Below are 21,055 nucleotides of genomic sequence, written 5' to 3' on the forward strand. Positions count from 1 at the left end.
ATTAAACTTCTCAAATTAAAAGAGTGAAAGTGTTTCCTGGATCTGACACAAAGTTTGACAGATTAAAAAAACAGGTCTAAGGTTCTTGTCTTTTTCTGGGTTGTTGTTGGTAGCAATGTTATTTACGCTCCTGTTGCCACTTAAGAACAATGAAACGATTCGCTTTGTATGAAAATTCTCTGCAAGTCTCACCATGAGTACAATGCAATTAATGCCAACAAGCGGTTTCCTCATAGCTATTCTTAAATGGAAAGGAGAAAACCTTAACTTAAACATACATTGATGCATATTGAGACATGATGTGTGTACATTATTAGTGCCTATTGAGTCTGAACGAAGATTACAACCAATACTACTTGTATATTGATTTGCCTCATCTTTGCTTAGCAATCAAGTTATGAATTGTTTAAAAAGCTCGAAGCCAGTGTCGAGAGATTGACAGTAGTTCTCTATATACTGGAAAGTCGAAACTCTGTAGGTTTGCAAGTTATGTCTAGGCTTGGGACTTTTGGATGCTCGCTATGGTTCTGGCATCCGCAGAGTCGCCATTATGTTAAAAAATTTTTTCGAAGTCAAAGTCAAAGCCTGGAAATAAAACATGTTAGATGTCATGATCTATACGTATACCTATAACAATATGCAATTAATTTTATCACAAATCTATTACACACACGTGTCGAAGTTCACAGTGACTGACGCGATATGCATAATATATACTATATACGTACCTACGATTTACTTTATTATGCATCCTCTTTGATACTTGTGTTTTGTTTGACAGACTACTGACATCTATTTCAAATAAAAATAAAAACACTTGAGTAATAAGTTGTCAGTTCAGATGAAATATCGTTTACGCAATTTGTAACAAAATTTTAAAATGAATAATTTTACGACTTGCGAAATTAAATCCTGGTTAGAGCCGTATCAGGAATTAAAATATGATGAAGAAAAGTCTAGTATATTTTGCTCTTTATGTGATGTTCATTTCAAAGCCGGAAAAAAGTATTTATTGCTAACCATATTAAAAGTGTATCCCATCAAAAAAACTGTGGTGAATATAGCTTGTTGTTAGATTGGATAGAGATATTGTTGTCAGATATTTTATTTCCAGGCTTTGACTTTGACTTCGAAAAAAATTTTTTAACATAATGGCGACTCTGCGGATGCCAGAACCATAGCGAGCATCCAAAAGTCCCAAGCCTAGTTATGTCTTAAAGTAAATATCCTAATAATCCATAAACTTTTTTTTTTATAAACTGGCCAGTGATTGACCTTAGTCCCACCTGATGGAAAGTGACGACAAGGCCGAGGTTGTAGCTCACTGGTTCAGTAATAGCCTATTCACTCTTGACTTGAATTCACCCAGATTGTATTCGCCCGGGAATACAGATGACGGGAGCATGTTCCATTCTTTAGCAGTTCGCATTAAGAAAGAAGAGGCAAACCTCTTCGTGCGAATGAAAGGTAGGTCGACAACGTAAGGGTGAAACCGCTCCCCACGCCTGGTTGTCCGGTGAACTTTAGATAAAGTATTTTAAGTGAAACATACTTTACAATTTGGTGCCGTGACCAGGATATATTTATACACATTATATTCATGAACACATTTTATGCCTAATATGTCATACAAGTTTTTGTCACATATTTTATGTGTATGCTATTTCCGTTCAGCCTCACACACAATCAAAACGTTTTATCAACAAGCTGGTCCGTGTTCAATATTAATAGATATTAATGTGACCCTCGTGTTATCATGCCAACGTCCTCTTATCACAGTAGCAATTAAACTGATAAGCGGCATAGATAATTTCTTAATCCGTATGAAAAATATTTAATATGCCTACACATTTACAAAATCCTGTCCTGGTTTAATAGTTATATTTTATGATAACCTAACCTAACCACAAAATTAAAATTTTGAATAAAACCCTCGACCGCGACATAGTAGACCGATTTTCACGAAACATGGCTAAGAACACTCCCGACCAACTCAGCTTTCAGACAAAAAAAAAACTAAATCTAAATAGGTTCATCTGTTCGGGAGCTACGATGCCACAGACAGACACACACACAGACAGACAGACACGTCAAACTTATAACACCCCCTCGTTTTTGCGTCGGGGGTTAAAAAAGAGGAAAATTTAAACGAGAGGCGATAAATTAAAACACAACCGAGGGATGTTTAAAATCGACACGAGTTACAATTTTCCTCTTCTCACGTGTAGTCTTTGAGAAGCTAATGTTAAATGATCTACTGGGACACTTCAATAGACATAGATTACTTACAAGCAAACAGTTCGGTTTCACAAGGGGCCGTTCCACGACCGATGCTGCTTCGGTACTCATTAAACATATATATAATATTTGGGAAAATTCTTGTGATGCAATTGGCATATTTTGTTATCTTTCAAAAGCCTTTGATTGTGTGGATCATGGAACGCTCATTTTGAAATTTTGAAATTAGAACACTATGGTTTGTCTATAAATGCCCTAAACTTTATGTCTTCTTACCTTAGCAATAGAACACAAACAGTAGTTGTTAACAAAACTCGCTCTAGCGGGACTGTTGTCCAATTAGGAGTGCCACAAGGCTCAATTTTAGGTCCATTCCTGTTTTTGGTTTATATAAATGATTTGCCATGTATAGTAAAAAACTTTTGTGAAATAGTACTTTTTGCTGATGATACATCACTGCTTTTTAATGTTGACCGAAAATCTACGGATTACAATGTAATTAATAGCACGTTAGCTGATGTACTGCAGTGGTTTACTGTCAACAATTTACTTCTTAATTCTAAGAAAACCAAATGTATTCGATTCTCTCTGCCGAATGTTAAACCAATCGATACAAAAATACTTTTGAATGATGAATGCTTAGAGATGGTAGATACAACACTGTTCCTTGGCTTAACATTGGACAAAAATCTACAATGGAGTCCTCATATAAGGAAACTAGCAAGCAAATTAAGTTCAGCCGCATACGCCGTTAGGAGAATCAGGCAACTGACTAATGTTGAGACAGCTCGCCTAGTGTATCATAGTTATTTTCACAGTGTAATGTCATACGGTATTCTGGTTTGGGGCAAAGCAGCTGACATACAGACTATTTTTGTATTACAAAAGAAAGCCATTCGTTCTATTTACAACTTAGGAACACGTGAATCAGTAAGAGAACTCTTCAAAGAAATTAATATCTTAACTGTAGCTTCCCAATACATTTATGATAGTATAATTTATGTTGTTAAGAATTTAGACTGTTTCACTAAGAATTCTGATATCCATAATTATAACACTAGAAACAAAAATAAGCTTGCCATAAAGAAGTTTCGTGTCCGTAAAGTACAGAAGTCATTTGTTGGGCAATGCATTCATTTTTATAATAAGTTACCTGACACTGCTTTGAGATTACCCCTCCCAGCTCTTAAGAACTACTTAAAAAAATCATTGATGTTAAAGGCTTATTACAGAGTCGAGGACTATTTGACAGACAAACATGCATGGCCCGAACCAGAAACTACAAAAAACGAATAGCAATTAAAATAATTGTATTATGTATAGAGGACACAGTTCAGATAAGAAAGCACATCAAATATTTTATATTTTATGTTGTGTAGGTAAATTACATATTTAATGATATTGAGATTCATATTATCTTTTTCTTCTGTGACAATTTGATATGTTTTCTCTGAAGAAGAACGACGTATTATTAAGCAATAATATAATTTATTGAAATTAATTTCCATAGAGTACCTAGTCTGTTCATATTCTTTGATGAATACTTTTGCATGTTAAATTGTATCTTGTTATTTAATGCATGTTAGTTATAAGATGTAATGTTTTGAAAAGAAGTTGCCCGCCGAGTTTCTTGCCGGTCCCATAGTGGATACCCCCCTCCCAACTGAGGGGGGACTGAAATCTTCTCGAGGCTGAGGCGTAGGGTTAGAGCCGGCGTAGCTTTATTTGACGTTCATATGCGCATTGTAATATGCCTACTTGAAAAATAAATATTTCATTTTCATTTCATTTTCATTTTCATTTGTATCGTACAACATTTTTTCAGTACATTAAATTTTCGACCTGACAAGAACCCTGCGGGAAAAATACACCATTTTAAATGTTTTTTTTTGCAAAGTTGTGTAATATGAAAAGTTGAAAACGTATAAGTTTTTGTTACAACAGGCAATTTAGCCATGACTATAATTTTAATAAGCATTTATTAAAGTAATAACACAGCTTTCAAATAAAAAAAAACTAAATCGAAATCGGTTCATCCCTTCGGGAGCTACGATGCCACAGACAGACACACACACAGACAGACAAACAGACAGACAGACAGACACGTCAAACTTATAACACCCCGTCGTTTTTGCGTCGGGGGTTAAAAAATAGTACATTTCGTTATAAATTTTCGCACGTGTGACGAACGACGTTTTTTAATACAGTTGCGAAAAAACACTACTACAACGAAATAAAACGATAAACAATCCGAACTCCCAATTTTCGCATTGACATTGACGCATTTTGACAATTCTATCTTTGAAGCTTTTAAACTTGCGTTCATATTTTTGATTTTGCTATCCATCCAACATTTCATTGTGTGCCATAAAAACATAAACATTTACGATTTGGGATGACTGTTTAATATACAGAGTGGGGCCTGTAACAAAGGCGAAGAATTGAACTCTAGGCTATTATCTTTATACTGATCAACATTTGTTCGGCGACTTTTAAAAATAACTTGTATTTTGATTTTTATCACCCTTGAAAGTTTTTTCTAAGAGGTAATGTATTGCGAATTCTGTTAAGTCTAAAGTGTGACAGACAACGTCAATGACAACAATAATGGCGTACATTGAAGCTAATATTTATTTTGTATGAAAAATGAAAAATTTAAAAACTTCATAATTTTTAAAAGTCACTGAACAAATGTTGATCAGTATAAGGAGAATAGCCTACAGTTCAATTCTTCGCCTTTGTTACAGGCCCCACTCTGTATACCTACATTTTAATTCAATCGACTCATTTATGCCTCGAAGTATTGCAAATAACATAAAATGAGAGACGATGCGTTTCGTTCCATTTCACGTTCTGTTTACACGACTCATTATGAGCTACTTTTTCAAAGTATAAACTATTTTATAATTTATGTTGAGTATGACTAAAAGTAAACAATTACATATGAAATATCAATGTTTTAAACATTAATCACTTAATAGTATGTTTATAGTTTTATTCCGTCTTAGTAAAATAGACTAATATTAAAACAGTTTGGTATGTAGTCGTAAAATGGAACGCATACTTTTTACGCACGAGTGCGTAAAATACAACTTCTCGAACGCTAAACAGCCAAAAACGGGCACTTTTTGAGCAACTGTATTAAAAAAATCGTTATAAACCAATAATCTTCTTAAGCCCTGAGTGCTCGGATATTGTAGAATCTTGGACAATTGTGTGTAGATACTCATATATTTGTAGAATGTTAAACAGTTTCAATATTATTATATTTAACTTACTCTTAGTATTGTGTTTAAACATATATTACGATTGTATGCAAACATTGTGCATGTGTTATGCCAATATTGAGGCTCGATAACCTATGTCCTCATTCTTTACATACATGTTTACATTGAGTATATAAGTTAACGACATTTATATTTTTATCTTGTTTATTATATTCAAATAAGACTTAAATCGGTAAGCAAAAAGTGACGCGAAAAGACAAAGCAAACAGCTCATTTTTAATTCCCGACGCAAAAACGACAAGGTGTTATAAGTTTGACGTGTAAAGACACGTCTGTTTGTCTGTCTGTCTGTGTGTGTGTGTGTATGTCTGTGGTATCGTAGCTCCCGAATGGATGAACCGATTTAGATTTAGTTTATTTTTGTCTGAAAGCTGAGTTAGTCGGGAGTGTTTTTAGCCATGTTTTATGAAAATCGGTCTACTATGTCGCGATCGGGGTTTTTTTTTTGAAAATTTTAATTTACATATTTTTTAGTCTATTGAATGACCGGTAGATAAAACTTTAATGCATTATGTTATGTCTGTTACTTGTAATTTTGCTTTTTGAGGACGTCATCTAAAAGAATATGTCCAAGATACACTCATTCCCTTACTCTTGATCATGTTTATCTTAAGACCTATCTACAAAATTTAAATGTTGAAAAGACACCCGGTTCACAGACCGATTTTCATGAAACATTACTAACATTCCCGACTAATTCAGCCTTCAAACAAAAATCAATCAGTAAATTATCAAACGAAAAACTAAATCTAAATCGGTTCATCCGTTCGGGAGCTACGATGCCACAAACAGATGTGGCGACAGGTGTATTAAATATATTTTTAATTTTATGTTTGTCCAATAACATGTTTTAAAATGCTGCCGCTGCTGTGCTTTGTACTCTTACTTTTTCTACTTGTGCTTTTGACTCTCGCGTGCCGTTATTTGACAATATAAGTTGTTAATGTGGAACTAGCTTGTTTACTTTTCTCACTAGGCTAGTTCACCAGTTCACCACACAGACAGACATAGAACACCCCGTCGTTTTTGCGTCGGGGTTAACCAAAGGGTATGCTCTTTTGACCATGCCTTGAAGTTCATCCAGTCTTTCCATGAACAGTACAATGTCATTGGAAACCTCAGTCACATCTCCATCAAATATATAAAAGAGGCGCGTTCCTAGCACACATTCTAAGCTCGTGTAGGCGAGTAACAAGCTTGTATGAGTGAGAAATGACAGATCGACTGGTCGCATTTTTGACAGGCGGTAACTGTGAGGTAACCGAGAGGGGGTGGGCGGCACTTTCAGCGGGGAGCGGGAGTGTCCATACTGTACGATAGTACTCTTTATTATACTGTACCTTTGTTATAGTTTTTTGTTATAAGTTACGTCTTCTTTGTTCCAGGGTCATACCAGCCCAGCAATGAGCTGATGCTGCGCTTCTACAGTTACTTCAAGCAAGCAACAGAAGGGCCTTGCGACAAACCGAAACCAGGATTTTGGGACGTCGTCAACAGGTACAACGTTTAATTTTTTTAAGAACAAATTTACATAATATAGATACTAAGACTAATCATAAAACTTAATATCGGTATAGGTTTAGCTTAGGAGAGTCTACTATCTCCAATTCTCCTTTAACTGCTCTAAGGTTAACTGGAAGAAATCCCTTAATGGGATAAGTTCGCCTTTGTACAAATGATGTGTGTGTTCTTTTTTTCCTGTTATATGTGTTCTTATTTTTGTACAATAAAGTGTATTACTACTTACTACTACTAAAATCTAAAATAGGCCCTTGAGGCATTGTACAAATGATGATGGCGACATTTTCTCGCCACTCCACTCCAATGCTGATTCATTGTGCGAGGAAGAGTTTTTAATAATTTAGTTAGTTTCACTAGACCGTTTTTGATAGATTATCTTGATCGACAAATACAAAAAGGTAATCACGGTCTATATAGCGGTCAGTATAAGTCTAGGTGCTAGTTACGTCAACCAGACGCTTCGCAATTTCTGTACGTACTTGTGGTTATTATAATTTTTCCTTGACACATAAGTGCCAAGTGTCATACTTGGTGCCGTGACCAGGATATCTTTTTTTGTGTGCATGTATTTTAATTTTTTTATAGATGGTGTGGTGTACCTATAAATAAACTAACCACAAAATTAAAATTTTGAAAAAACCTCCGACATAGTGGACCGATTTTCATGAAACATGGCTAAGAACACTCCCGACTAATTCAGCTTAAAAAAAACTAAATCTAAATCAGTTCATCCGTTCGGGAGCTACGATGCCACAGACAGATACACACACAAACAGACACGTCAAACTTATAACACCCCGTCGTTTTTGCGTCGGGAGTTAAAAACCAACGCCAAAACGAAAATGAGTCTACATCTAATTAACTTTCACATTTTGTGAATTTGACTATAATGAAAATGTCATGGTTTACGAGATATATTTTTACTTATATGTTAAAACAATTCGCGAAATCACGTGTAATTGTTAACACGTGAATTCGCGAATTGCATGTTATTTATAACTGCGTAATACAAAATAAGCAGTATTCTTTTCCACCTAGAATCATTTCTAAAAACAAAAGTATTCTCAGAAAAATGATTTCGTAAATGTTTTTGTCAACTTTTGACCCGAAACCGGTGACTCATTTCACCATGATTTGGCAAAAACTATGACACAACACAACAACAATTTTATGTTGTGCAGTTATGTAACACAGTCGTAAAACTCGTAAACATACGTCGAGTGTTCGTAATAGTTTATTGTTGCTTCAACGTAAACAATTGTTTAACGATGTCTAGTATATGATTTATGAAAGGTTTGCTAGGCTTTTATTATGGTACCTGTGTAGTAAAAGCCTTTTAGTATTTCCTATACTTGTAAATGGGACATTCGGTTTCACTAATCAGGCCCCGGAGTCGAATGGCATTTTTGTGACGCGAAACGCCAGAAAGGTAGTCTGGCTCTGTCGCGCCAATACGCAAGAGCGATAGAGATAGATAGCTACGAAAGAAATATTATCGTGAGCGTTTCGTCAGCGTTTGCGCATTCGGCTACACACACAGGAGTTAAAGTTCCGAAAATACACGCTGATGGCGCCCATTAACCCTTAATTTGGCAAAGTCCGGTGGGACGGACAGGTGATAAAAAAAAAAATTTCGCTTTTTAGGTAGAATTTTATTTAATTTAACATATGGAAAGAGACTCTTTTATGATACATGCTTTGTATAAAACTACTATTTGACCACTGTCAACACTCGTTTGACAGTTACTCGTCAAGATGGCACCGCATCAGAAGTCAACTATTTTTAGCAAAATATTTATGCGTTTTTTTTTTGGTTTTTGTAAGAACAGGGTATTTCTGTTGTATAAATAATAAAATATATTACATAATAGTTGCAAGTGGTTATGTTTTCAATTTATTTCTCATTTTCTAATATTCATAATCATCATCTAAACAAGTTGTCCGCCGCACCGGACAGTGCCAAATATATACTAAATACGATTTGTCCGCCGTGGCGGACTATGCCAATGTTGCGGTGACACGTGTTGTAACAAATTATTATATTGTTTTGTTTATTATTTTGATTTTCTTGTTTTGGTGGCCTGCTTTTATGCTTAGATTTTTTATTTAATCCAACAGCGTGTGGTGCTGGACCAAGCAGTTAAAATTTTGGCACTTTTAGGTATACGTAGTGCGCGGATATTGTGAATGTTACATGTCGCGCGAGGGGCAATAAACATTAAAGAAAACCGGGTAGATCAAAATTTATAATTTCTTTGTCTGCCCCGAATATTGATATAATTAATTTCGGGTAGTTTTGTGTTGTTTACATCTTCGACGACATTTTGCATCAGTCTGTCGTGATCACGGCCTGTGCAACCTGGCCAAAAAGTCGGAAAAAAGTTAAAATAATGATATTTGACTATAAATATGTGTCAGTTTCATTTTCATACAAAATTATTATATTTTTTAATTTTTAAAATAAATATATGTTAAGAAATACTTGTTTATTTTAAATGACCGTATGTTTGGCAGTGTCCGCCTCAGCGGACATATTAATTTATCCCAATATTTGGCAGAGTCCGCTGTGGCGGACATATTTTTTTTCCAAAACTAATAAATCTAGATTTTTTTAAATATTTTTCGGACGCTTTAAAAACACCTGTTATTCAATATATTAAGTAAAATCGGAAAATTTATGTCACCAGAGTCTCTGCCAAATTAAGGGTTAACGACCAGTCTGTCGGATGGCAAAGATTTGTCTCTATATAACCTAACCTAACTACAAAATTAAAATTTTGAAAAAACCCCCGACCGCGACCTAGTGGACCGATTTTCATGAAACATGACTAAGAACACTCCCGAATAACTCAGCTTTCAGACAAAAAAAAACTAAATCAAAATCGGTTCATCCGTTCGAGAGCTACGATGCCACAGACAGACACACACACAGACAGACAGACAAACAGACAGACAGACAGACAGACATACACACAGACAGACACGTCAAACTTATAACACCCCTTCGTTTTTGCGTCGGGGGTTAAAAAACCGGACTCTTAAGTGCGTTTCCACATTATCCGATCCGATATCGGATTTCGGAAGGATTTCAAAGGCAAAAATCAAAGATGGCGGCTTTAATGTAATGAATATAAAAGTGAATTTAGATTTTTCTTGTGTAATATTCGTTTAAGTAAAAAGAATAATAATATTATATTATTACCCCTTAAGTAATAATATTATGTGTACCAAAAGTGTTAAGTTATTGTTAATATTGTAAGTTATTGGTACTTAATTGAGTGTGCGCTCACCGCTTAAAAGATAAGTATTGCATGAAAAATAAGAAATTCTCATGTAAGTGAATATTATATATTCTTATGGGAAATAAAGATCTTTAAACCTAATATCGGTCCCACATCCGATATCGGATTGGATAATGTGAAAACCGTCTAAGAGTGAACAAGCATCTTCTGGGCGAGCTCACTCCATCGTAGGCCACGTCTTTGCCTTTGTCTAGTCTGTGGCCAAGAGTAAGCCCATTTATAAAAAATAAAAAAAATCGCTTGAGGCCTGAGTGGACGCTTGGAGTTGAGCGTTCGGCGCGGCAGGCGAGCGTGCGTCCACCCTATGCAGCGTCGACTCAGGACACTTGTATGAGCTTCAATTGTTTGAAATGCACGCACGCCCCGCCCCGCTGCACGCCTAAACAGCTCAGCCACGACATTGGTCTAAGCGCGACAGCGGTGAGCGATTGCAGCCGGTGGGTGGGGCACTGTCGGGCGAATGAAAAGTCCGGCTTCATCGCCCTGTATCGTCGCTCAGGAATAATATGGGGGCGCTCTTTTGCCGCTCACCGCTGTCGCGGGTAGGGACCAATGTCGCTCGCTGCAGTCAGCACGTTAGTCCATGATGATTATGTTCAGCGTTGCTATGACGAGGTTATGTGGTGTTTTGAAAACTAAAAAGCGACATGCCGGCCGGCGGATCAAGCCAAGGATACACTAGGGGACAAATGTCCCACGACACGTGTCGCCAGCGACGTCGGGTGAAGTAGCGCGACGTTGTCAGACTTCGCTCGACATGTCTGGCGACATCGCGCGACACGTGTGGGCAGTGACATCGGGTGTCGCGCGATGTCGCCAGATATGTCAGGCGAAGTCTCGCGAAGTCGTACGACTTCGTTAGACATCGCTGAGCTGAGGATATAAGTCGCGCGATGTCGCCAGATATGTCAGGCGAAATCGGCCGGCTTCGCTTGACATGTCGCCGACACATGTCGTGGGACATTTGTCCCCTAGTGTATCCTTGGCTTCAATCGTCAGTGGGCGCTTAATCAAATTACAAATTGTTTTTAACCCCCGACGCAAAAACGACGGGGTGTTATAAGTTTGACGTGTCTGTCTGTCTGTGTGTGTGTCTGTCTGTGGCATCGTAGCTCCCGAACGGATGAACCGATTTCGACTTTTTTTTTGTTTGAAAGATGAGTTAGTCGGGAGTGTTCTTAGCCATGTTTCATGAAAATCGGTTCACTATGTCGCGGTCGGGGGTTTTTTCAAATTTTTAATTTTTTGGTTAGGTTATATCATTCATATTAAGCTTGGGTCAAGTGTAAACATTTAAATTTGTTTATTTTCAGAGCGAAATGGGAGTCATGGAACAAACTCGGCAACATGTCACAGACAGAGGCCATGCAAGCATACGTGGATGAACTACACAAGGTATACTGTCTATGTCTATGTAGATTGTGATTTGATTTTATTTTATTTTGATTTAAAAAAATACACATAGGCTTGGTGACATTGTCAGTATTACAGTCAGTAGCAGAAGTTCCGTAGCGGGCAAGGTGTTCAATATGAACTTGACACGATCGTATTTTTAAGACAATAAGAGCGTGTCAGGATCATTGTGAACACCTTGCCCGTTACGGAACTTCTGCTGCTGACTGTACGAGGCACCAAATTAAATAACAAAAAATTATAAAATAAATAAATAAATATTATAGGACATTCTAACACAGATTGACTGAGGCCCACGGTAAGCTCAAGAAGGCTTGTGTTGTGGGTACTCATACTCAGACAACGATATATATAATATACATATAAATACTGTACATAGAAAACATCCATGACTCAGGAACAAATATCTGTGCTCATCACACAAATAAATGCCCTAATAAAATGCCTAAATAATTATGAGCGCAAAGAGTTAATTTCTCGTAGAAATTTTGAATTTCACGCCTTTTTCTTTTCACACTTTGGGTGTTAATATAAATTATTTAACTTTTGATGGCAAGCATAAACGTCTGCAATAGATGCCAGTGCCACTAGGCTTAGAAAAAAAAAGTGGATATATAATTACTGCCTTGGTTGAACCACACCTCGGACACTGGCGATCAAATATATGAAAGAGGCGCGTTCCTAGCAGACAGTCTAAGCTCGTGTAGGTGAACGCGTACCATGCTTGTATAAGTGAGATATGACAGGTCGACTGTTCGCGTTTTTGACGGTAACTGTGAGGTAACCGAGAGGGGGTGGGCGGCACTTTTAGCGGGGAGTGAGAGTGGCCTTACTGTACGATAGTACTCTTTATTATACTGTGGTAGAACACGAATTAGATCGATACTCGATTGCTCTGCCATCTGAGCTACCAAGACTAAAATCAAGATGTCATCGAAATCATAAGTCAAGTCAAACTCGTAACCTAACCACAAATAAAAAATTTGAAAAATCCCCCGACCGCGACATAGTAGATCGATTGTCATGAAACATGGCTAAGAACACTCTCGACTAACGCCGTGTCTTTCAGACGGTCGCGCGACCGTCGCCGTCGCGTCTCATACTTCCAAATCGATAGTTTGACGATGCCACATCGACAGACAGACACACAGACAGACAAATAGACAGACAGTCACGTCAAAAAAAACTAAATCTAAATCGTTTTTTCGTCGAGGGTTAAAAACTCACCTAAGACAGTCTACGTATACAGTACGATTATATTCAGTATAGCTTTATTTTCTTCAACTGCGACACCTTGTCAGCCATTGTATTCATCGATCTAAACCCTCTAACGTTTCGTTTCTACCGCGTATAACCTCATGCTTTCTTATTGTCTATGGTATAATATATATATTGCTCTATAGTTGTCTTTACGTTTTGAAAAAATCGCTTTTTGGGCGCAACAATCGAGAGGACTGTAAAGAGATTTCGTATTAAAAAATAACTTTTTTTTTTAAAAATCCTTTAGAGCATTTTTTATTTATTTCATTGTATGTTTTATACATGCCTCGGCGTGAAAACGGATTCTCATATTTATAACTCATTTTCCCGGCCTCGAAATGTACTATTAGCTTATGAAATTCTCGAAAATTAGCTTCTTCCAATGCCCTTCATAATTAAGTGATGTTTTGTCTGTGACTAAATAACAATTCTTTCATGTCCATGACAGGTTCCCAATCCTTCCCAAAATCAGTTCACCGAACATTCTTTACGTGCGTTGTATGTTGAGAAACGTCGTCATTGGCAAAATCCACCTCGGAAAAAAGACCGAGGTGTGAAAGCCATTAAAAAAAAAACATCGATCTAAACCCATTGTAATGAATGTTAAGTCTGACCTTACCATTCGCCCTTCCGAAGTTACCGATGTCGGCTGTTGACACAGCGTTGTTTATTTGCTTTTCGTTCAGCTAAGTTGGGATGCCCTTGTCGTTTTGTTCCGTGATGTATTTATGTGAGAACTACGGATATTTATTCAGTTTTTAACACGTGTTACAAATTTTTACTGTACGTTTGTGATGCGGGATGGGTCTATTCGTTACCAAATCCTATAAAGAAAGCTAACGTTGAACGCAAACGCAGATCATAACAAATATAAATTAATCTTAAATTTCCCTACAGAGTAACAAGATTTTCCAACAAGAAAGCACATATAAGTATATATTTATCTTTATAAGTATGTATATCGTCACCTAGCAGCCTATCACCCATAGTATAAGCTTTGCGTAGTTTGGGCACAGTATAATAAAGAGTACTATTACAGTATGGCCACTCCCGCTCTTGGTTTGTCAAACACGCGAACAGTCGACCTGTCATATTTCATATGGGGCGCGTTTGACCGCGCCTCTTTCATATATTTGAACGCCAGTGTCCCTAGGTTGATCTGTGTAAGGTCCCCACAATATTTATTATTTATTCAAATGACTTATATTGACAATTTCCATTCCAGATAGTAGAAACCATGTCGTACAGTTCCGACGTGGCTTCCTTCCTGTCAGTAGACGACGAAGACGAGGAGTTCCCCAACCGTGACCTTGAGCTGGTGGCCGGAGATGTTCTACGCAGGGTCCGCTCGAACATAACACTCCTATCGGTTAGTATTTCATTCCTCACCATGTGGTAAAAACTCGTAACATCCAGACTTCGAATGGTATCTTTTTTTTATACTACGTCGGTGGCAAACAAGCATACGGCCCGCCTGATGTAAAGCGGTCACCGTAACCTATGAACGCCTGCAACTCAAACAATGTCACATGCGCGTTGCCACCTCATTAGAAACTTGTACATTCCCTTTTCCCCCCCTTCCAAAAAGGAGTGTACAAGTTCCAAGGAGGGTTAGGGTTGCCGACGATTCAAAGGACAATAGACGAAACAAGTCAGTTCTGTAAGTCCTCCCGTCATCAGCACACCGCACCCTCGTTGAGCTCTGGCAGCCTTACTCACCGACAGGAACACAACACTACGAGTAAGGTCTAGTGCTATTTGGCTGCGGTCTTCTGTAAGGCGGAGGTACTACCCCAGTTGGGCTCTGCTCTAGATTCGAGCGAGACGATATCCGCTGTGCTGTGCCCTAACACACAAAGCGGGATATCATTCGCTATGCCCTACCTCCTATTAGACGAAGATTTGACGAAAATTGGACTGAGCTGAGGAGGAAAGGTTGTGCGTGTCTCTGGGTTATGAAGACGAGTTCCCCAACCAGGATCTGGAGCTGGTGACGTTCTACGTACTATCGGTTTGTATTTTATTCCTTATCATGTGAAAAAAACTCGTAACGACCAGACTTCGAAAGCGTTTCTTTTTTTTTCGCCACTTTTATGAAATGTGATATTTAAAAAAAAAAAATGCTATTTCTACTCAGAATCATTTTTCTAATCATAGTAGTTAAAACAATTGTCCCATACGATTTTTCTTATTTTGTTACCATTTTCCTTACATGTTGTGTGGGGAAAAAAAATTATGGAAATTCTGGGACACTTTTGGTCTCCTAGTGAGATTGACAGTGCTCGTGATTCTGAGTAAAATTGACTTAAAATTCCCTAAAAAAAGCAAAATAAAAAAAATGGCAAAAAAAAGAAATCCTCTCGAATGGTATTTGACGGAACTTGGACTGAGCTGAGGATGAAAGGTGTTGTTGGTTCCCTGGATTATGAAGTCGAGGAGTTCCCCAACCAGGATCTGGAGCTGGTGACGTTCTACGCAGCCTACGTAGCGTCCACTCCGAGCATAAAGGCCCATTTAGACGGTACGAGAACTCGCATACGAGTTTTATTACATTGTGGTATTTGAAGGCTGTGCAAAATTATATGAAAATGAAAATGAAATGAAAATGAAATATTTATTTTTCAAGTAGGCATATTACAATGCGCATATGAACGTCAAATAAAGCTACGCCGGCTCTAACCCTACGCCTCAGCCTCGAGAAGATTTCAGTCCCCCCTCAGTTGGGAGGGGGGTATCCACTATGGGACCGACAAGAAACTCGGCGGGCAACTTCTTTTCAAAACATTACATCTTATAACTAACATGCATTAAATAACAAGATACAATTTAACATGCAAAAGTATTCATCAAAGAATATGAGTGTATGTACCCTCAACAGCCCGCAATGTATCTAAAATCGCATACGAGTTCGCACGCCGTCTAAATCAGGCCTAACACTCCTATCGGTTAGTATTTAATTCCTCACCACGTGGAAAGAGGTGCGAGTAAGGAATGGACAGGCTTCGCATGGTATTTGACGCAAGTTTTGCTGAAGACTAGGAGTTATTCACCGGGATTTGAAGGAGGATAGAGACGTTCCACACAAGGTCCGCTCCGAACACAACACTCCTATCGGTTAGTATTACCATACCTCACCATGTTCAAAGAAAAATGAATAAACGAGTTCGAATGGTATTTGACGCAGCTTAGGCTTTAAGTTGTAAGGCGAAAGGTGTTTTTCATGTCAAAGAGTGATGAAGACTTAGAGTTCTGAGTTACTCACCTGGATTTGAAGCAGGATAAGATGTTCTCCAAACACAACACTCCTATCCCCGTTCCCGTGTGGTGACGGGTTAAGAATTTCACCACCCCCTTTCTTCCCGTGGGTGTCGTAGAAGGCGACTGTGGGATATGGGTTAAATTGTGGCGTAGGCGAGAGGCTGGCAACCTGTCACTGCAATGTCACAGTTTCGTTTTCTGTCAACCCCTTATTTGCCAAGAGTGGCACTGAAACTTGAATAGTTTCATGTGCTCTGCCTACCTCTTCATGGGATACAGGCGTGATTGTATGTATATATGTATGTATGTAACACTCCTATCGGTTGGTATAACTTTACCTCACCATGTGCAATGAGAAGTGGGTTAATATAGACGTCGTGTAACGTGTTCGTGTGGTGTTTGACGGGAGTTGGAGTTAGACGAAAGGTGGTTTTTCTCTCAGCGGGTGATGTAGTTGAGAAGTTCCCCAACTGAGACCTGGAACTGGTAACTGGGGACATTCTGCACGGGGTTCTATCGGCTAGTGTTTGGGCGTTTTCAGACTAAAATATTGCAAACTTTATTCTTACATAACATGGATGTTTTGGCTGGAAGGATTTGGAAACAGTCGCCCAGGATCGTGAAAAGTGGAAGATTCTTCTAAGAGCCCTATGTCCCTAGTGAGGGATAACAGGAATACATCATCATCATCATCATGGATGTTTTAGGCTACTCAGAAGCGACAGTACTTACCAATTTCACTATCAACTCCGCGCTACCATTTAAAAGATGCCCCAAAATGTATTAAATTAACACAAATTTTATAAGGTTCGCTATTAGTTATATATTTATCCGCTCCACTTCGCTATTTAAAATCCCAACATGTATTAATACATATAAACAGTTTTTATATAGCAATTCGCAACATAAGAATCCAGTATAACAACTCACTTTCCTTTACAGGCTCGCGTTCCGTGAGCGGTGCGTCATCCCCCGTGCCCCGCGCGCGTCATGACTCCGAGGACGAGTATATTGACACGGTCGATGTTAGTATAGTACGTATGTCGCTGTGCGGTGTAGGTTTTATACTGTGTACTGTCTTACTTGTGTAGTACCATATTCAATAGGAATTTGTTTTGTACTTTTCTAATGTCAGTGTTAGGAAATTGTGTATGTTTTTATTAGACGCAGTAATGGTAGGCCGTCGGCTCCCTACTGATTAATTCTAAATTTTGAAATTTGATGATTGAAATAGGTCCTCACAAAAACCTCCTATTTCCTTCATTGTATGTTTTGTTTGCATGCCTTCTTTTGTGTGTACTATGTTGTGACGTTAAATAAATGAATTCTATTCTAAATAAAATCAATATTCCAACGACTGAAAAATTACTTATGCCGTTCCAAGACTTTCAGTATTTGCATTTTAAAACTTCTGTACTTATTTCACTTTCCAATGTGTAAGACGGTATACTGAATATAGGATTTACACTGCGATCTGTGTACATTGACTGTGCTAAGTCCATTTTGAATGTATGATTCTGATATTTATTTTAAACATTTACGGGCATTTTCAGAATTTGGCCCCCCCCAATTAGCGTAAGTTGTTAACAAAATTAACTCGCTCAGTTTTGTGACGACAATGAAGCATAAAATCTGTATAAAAATTTACTTTTTTCACATTCTGAATGTAGATTATCGCTTAAAGTTTATGTAATTAACACAAAAACAATATTTTTATTGAAATTTCATGCTTAAGTATCGTCACAAAACTGACAGTGAGTAAATTTTTTTTAACAACTTTCGTTAATTGGGGGGGTCCCAAATTCTGAAAATGCCCTTACACAAGATATTTGTATCAAAAACAAAGCACAAACAATGTAAATTTCTTCCTGTTTATTTTTCTTTTACTATGTCTATGTATCAGTAATTCTTTTCGTTTTTAGCCATATGCATGTTATTTTCCTTTCTTTTTAGGGTTCCGTATTATATTTAATGGTAAAAAACCCCTGCTTGTTTGTCTATCTGTTTAATTTATGTTTGTACTTCATTTCTCTTACGTATACATTATTCTTGTTTGGAAACTTTTTATTTTATATATTTTTCTTGTATTTGTTATATGTTGTGACTAACGCACTAACAGTGGAGTCAGGTGGATGCCGACACGGGCCAACCCGGGGGCTTAGCCACTGTCGATGTTAACGTGGTAAGTCTAGCCATGCCTCAAAAAACCCACTATTTTTTTCCGGAGTTGGCGTTACTAATAATTCCACAGAAAAAAAAACAGGGAAAACCAACCGTGTAAAAGACGCTCTCCATTGAAATGCTGTTTTTTTTAACAACAATTCTGTAAAATTAATTCATAGGCAGTCTTTCTTTTCCTTTCTCATGATTTTTTATTACCGAAAATCTATAATCTAATATTTGTGCAGGAATACTTGTCTTGTCATAGTACTTTTGTCTACTCTATGGCCTTGATACATTTTTATAACCTATATGTACTTAATAACTAGAGATGGGCCGAATATGGACTTTGCCGAATACGAATATTCGGCCGAACATTCGGTTCAGCTTTTACCGAGCCGAACATTCGGCCGAATATTCGGTTACGCCATATTTTTTTAAGGGGATTAATTAAAACTATTAAATGATTGATAATCGTTACATATGTTACTTACAACTATGTTTTTATGATTTAGTGGATAACTAAATTTAGTTAAAACAACTCTGAATTCACAACTCAACTACGGTTTTTTTAACTTTATTGAAAAACAATTGTATTTATATTTTGACGCATAGGTTTCTCTTTTTTTAGCAGTTCCTTAAAAAACTACTAAAATAGGAGCTTATTATCCAATGGAATACGTAAGATCTTCATTAATTATTTATTTTGTTTATTCGGTAAATATTCGGCAATGCAACCGAATAATTCGGCCGAATACGAACAATTAAAAACTTGCCGAATATGCCGAATACCGAATATTCGGCTCTTCTCTATTAATAACTATTTTTTTTAATTATTTAACCAGCTTCTATTGAAAATTCCTTCTTACTGCCAAATCTGTTACACAGTTGTCTGTGGTTGGTCTCAAATGTGGTTTAAGATACGTTTAGATAAGAGACATATATAATACAGATTTACTTATCACAACGGAGTACAAAATACCTATGTGTTTTCGACAGAGCGACCCGGAGGTGCCCTTGCGCGCGCCCGCGCCCGCGCAAGCCGCGCCCGCGCCCGCGCCCGCGCCTGCGCAGACGCAGCCGCGCCTCAGCAACGGCCACGCGCACCAGATCACCTCGCAACTCACACGTGAGTTTACACAAATTCTTACCCCCCTGTTCATAAACGTTCACTAAAGTTGTCCCTTTCCGACGTATTGGTGTGATAGAAAGGGACAAATGAAGAAGGGAGTTAGGCAAGAAGGAACGTCGGTGAGCGATTAATTAAACAAAAAATGTTACTCTGCCAAGACTACATCAGTTTTACTTTTATTTTGTTTTAGTAATTCATGGGTTCTGCCGTTAATGTGTTTAATTTAGAGTGTCAGTTTTTTTCTGTTTCAATCTTTCTAAAAGAACTCAATTTGTCAGGTTGTAAGATTATTCTCTCGCGTGGCGTGCGGCAGTTTGTAAGTTTAATGTTCCCTTCGATGTCCCCTTAAACACCCATTGTACACTTTAATGTATGCTCAAAAATATCAAGATTAAGATTTCCTCAGCCCAACATGTATGATCCTCAGCCCAACATGTATGATAAACTTTACAAGACCAGATCTTTGTTAAAAAAAAAACAGTAAGTAGATATTAGAACGAACTGTCACGTTTCATTATGTTACTAAGTTCCTGTTATCGCATGCCTTTTATTAATGCCTTAATGATTTGAAAGATTTGTTATGATTTTTAGATTTTTAACCTAAGAACAAGAACAGTTATTGAATGAGTCACATATAACCTAACCACAAAATTAAATTAAAAAAAAAACCCCGACCGCAACATAGTAGACCGATTTTCATGAAACATGGCTAAGAACACTCCAGACTAACTTAGCTTTCAGACAAAAAAACTAAATCTAAATCGGTTCATCCGTTCGGGAGCTACGATGCCACAGACAGACACACACACAGACAGACAGACAGATACATCAAACTTCTAACACCCCGTCGTTTTTGCGTCGGGGGTTAAAAATGAAAATCGCAATTATTTTTATAGTACTTTCATTTTGAGAGACATCCAGAATTTGTAGATTTTATACAGCGAAAGGATGTGACAGTTATCTGTCAGCGTTTATAGAATTTGATGACAGTCGAGGTTCAAACCCTCAGGGTTTGAATGCCTCCTTATACACATAGTTTTAGGAAAGTAAATTTAGAGTTACCGTTACCGTAATTTGACTTGTTTTGTTTGTCTGTTTGGTTTCCAGATCTCAAGGTGCTGGAACAGCTGCCGGGCACGCTGGCGCGCCTGGAGGCCGATGTAGCCGCGCTACGGAAGGCCGTGGAGGGCGAGCGGCTCATGAACGTAAGTTCTGGAGTTTGATAGATATTTCAGAGATACATAAGATGGTTCAGAGAGATTTCTGGATATTTTTTAACATATTGTATTGCAACTATGTTATATAGAAGCAAGAAAAGGAAAACTCAGTTGATATCATGTGATAAAATAGGCATATATCCCTGCTTATTAATAAGTTCAACAGTTAGTACAGTTAAGCGTAAAATCTATCTAAAAATTTACTTTTTTCACATTCTGAATGTAGATTATGGCTTTAAGTTTATGTTATTAACACAAAAGCAATAT

At 37.6% G+C, this 21,055-nt stretch overlaps 1 protein-coding gene across 1 annotated transcript in view; it reads left to right on the forward strand.

Moving 5' to 3' along the window:
- Positions 1 to 21,055, forward strand: part of LOC125238534 (acyl-CoA-binding domain-containing protein 5-like) — a 42,577-nt gene that overhangs the window by 14,842 nt on the left and 6,680 nt on the right. Inside the window, exons 2-9 of the mRNA XM_048145868.1 lie at positions 6,911 to 7,022; positions 11,662 to 11,743; positions 13,470 to 13,572; positions 14,337 to 14,390; positions 17,222 to 17,304; positions 18,399 to 18,461; positions 19,439 to 19,568; positions 20,679 to 20,776. Coding sequence (XP_048001825.1) covers positions 6,911 to 7,022; positions 11,662 to 11,743; positions 13,470 to 13,572; positions 14,337 to 14,390; positions 17,222 to 17,304; positions 18,399 to 18,461; positions 19,439 to 19,568; positions 20,679 to 20,776 — 725 coding nt within the window. The remainder of the gene's footprint in view (positions 1 to 6,910; positions 7,023 to 11,661; positions 11,744 to 13,469; positions 13,573 to 14,336; positions 14,391 to 17,221; positions 17,305 to 18,398; positions 18,462 to 19,438; positions 19,569 to 20,678; positions 20,777 to 21,055) is intronic.

Source organism: Leguminivora glycinivorella, chromosome 24 (assembly GCF_023078275.1).
Source record: "Leguminivora glycinivorella isolate SPB_JAAS2020 chromosome 24, LegGlyc_1.1, whole genome shotgun sequence".
NCBI lineage: Eukaryota > Metazoa > Arthropoda > Insecta > Lepidoptera > Tortricidae > Leguminivora > Leguminivora glycinivorella.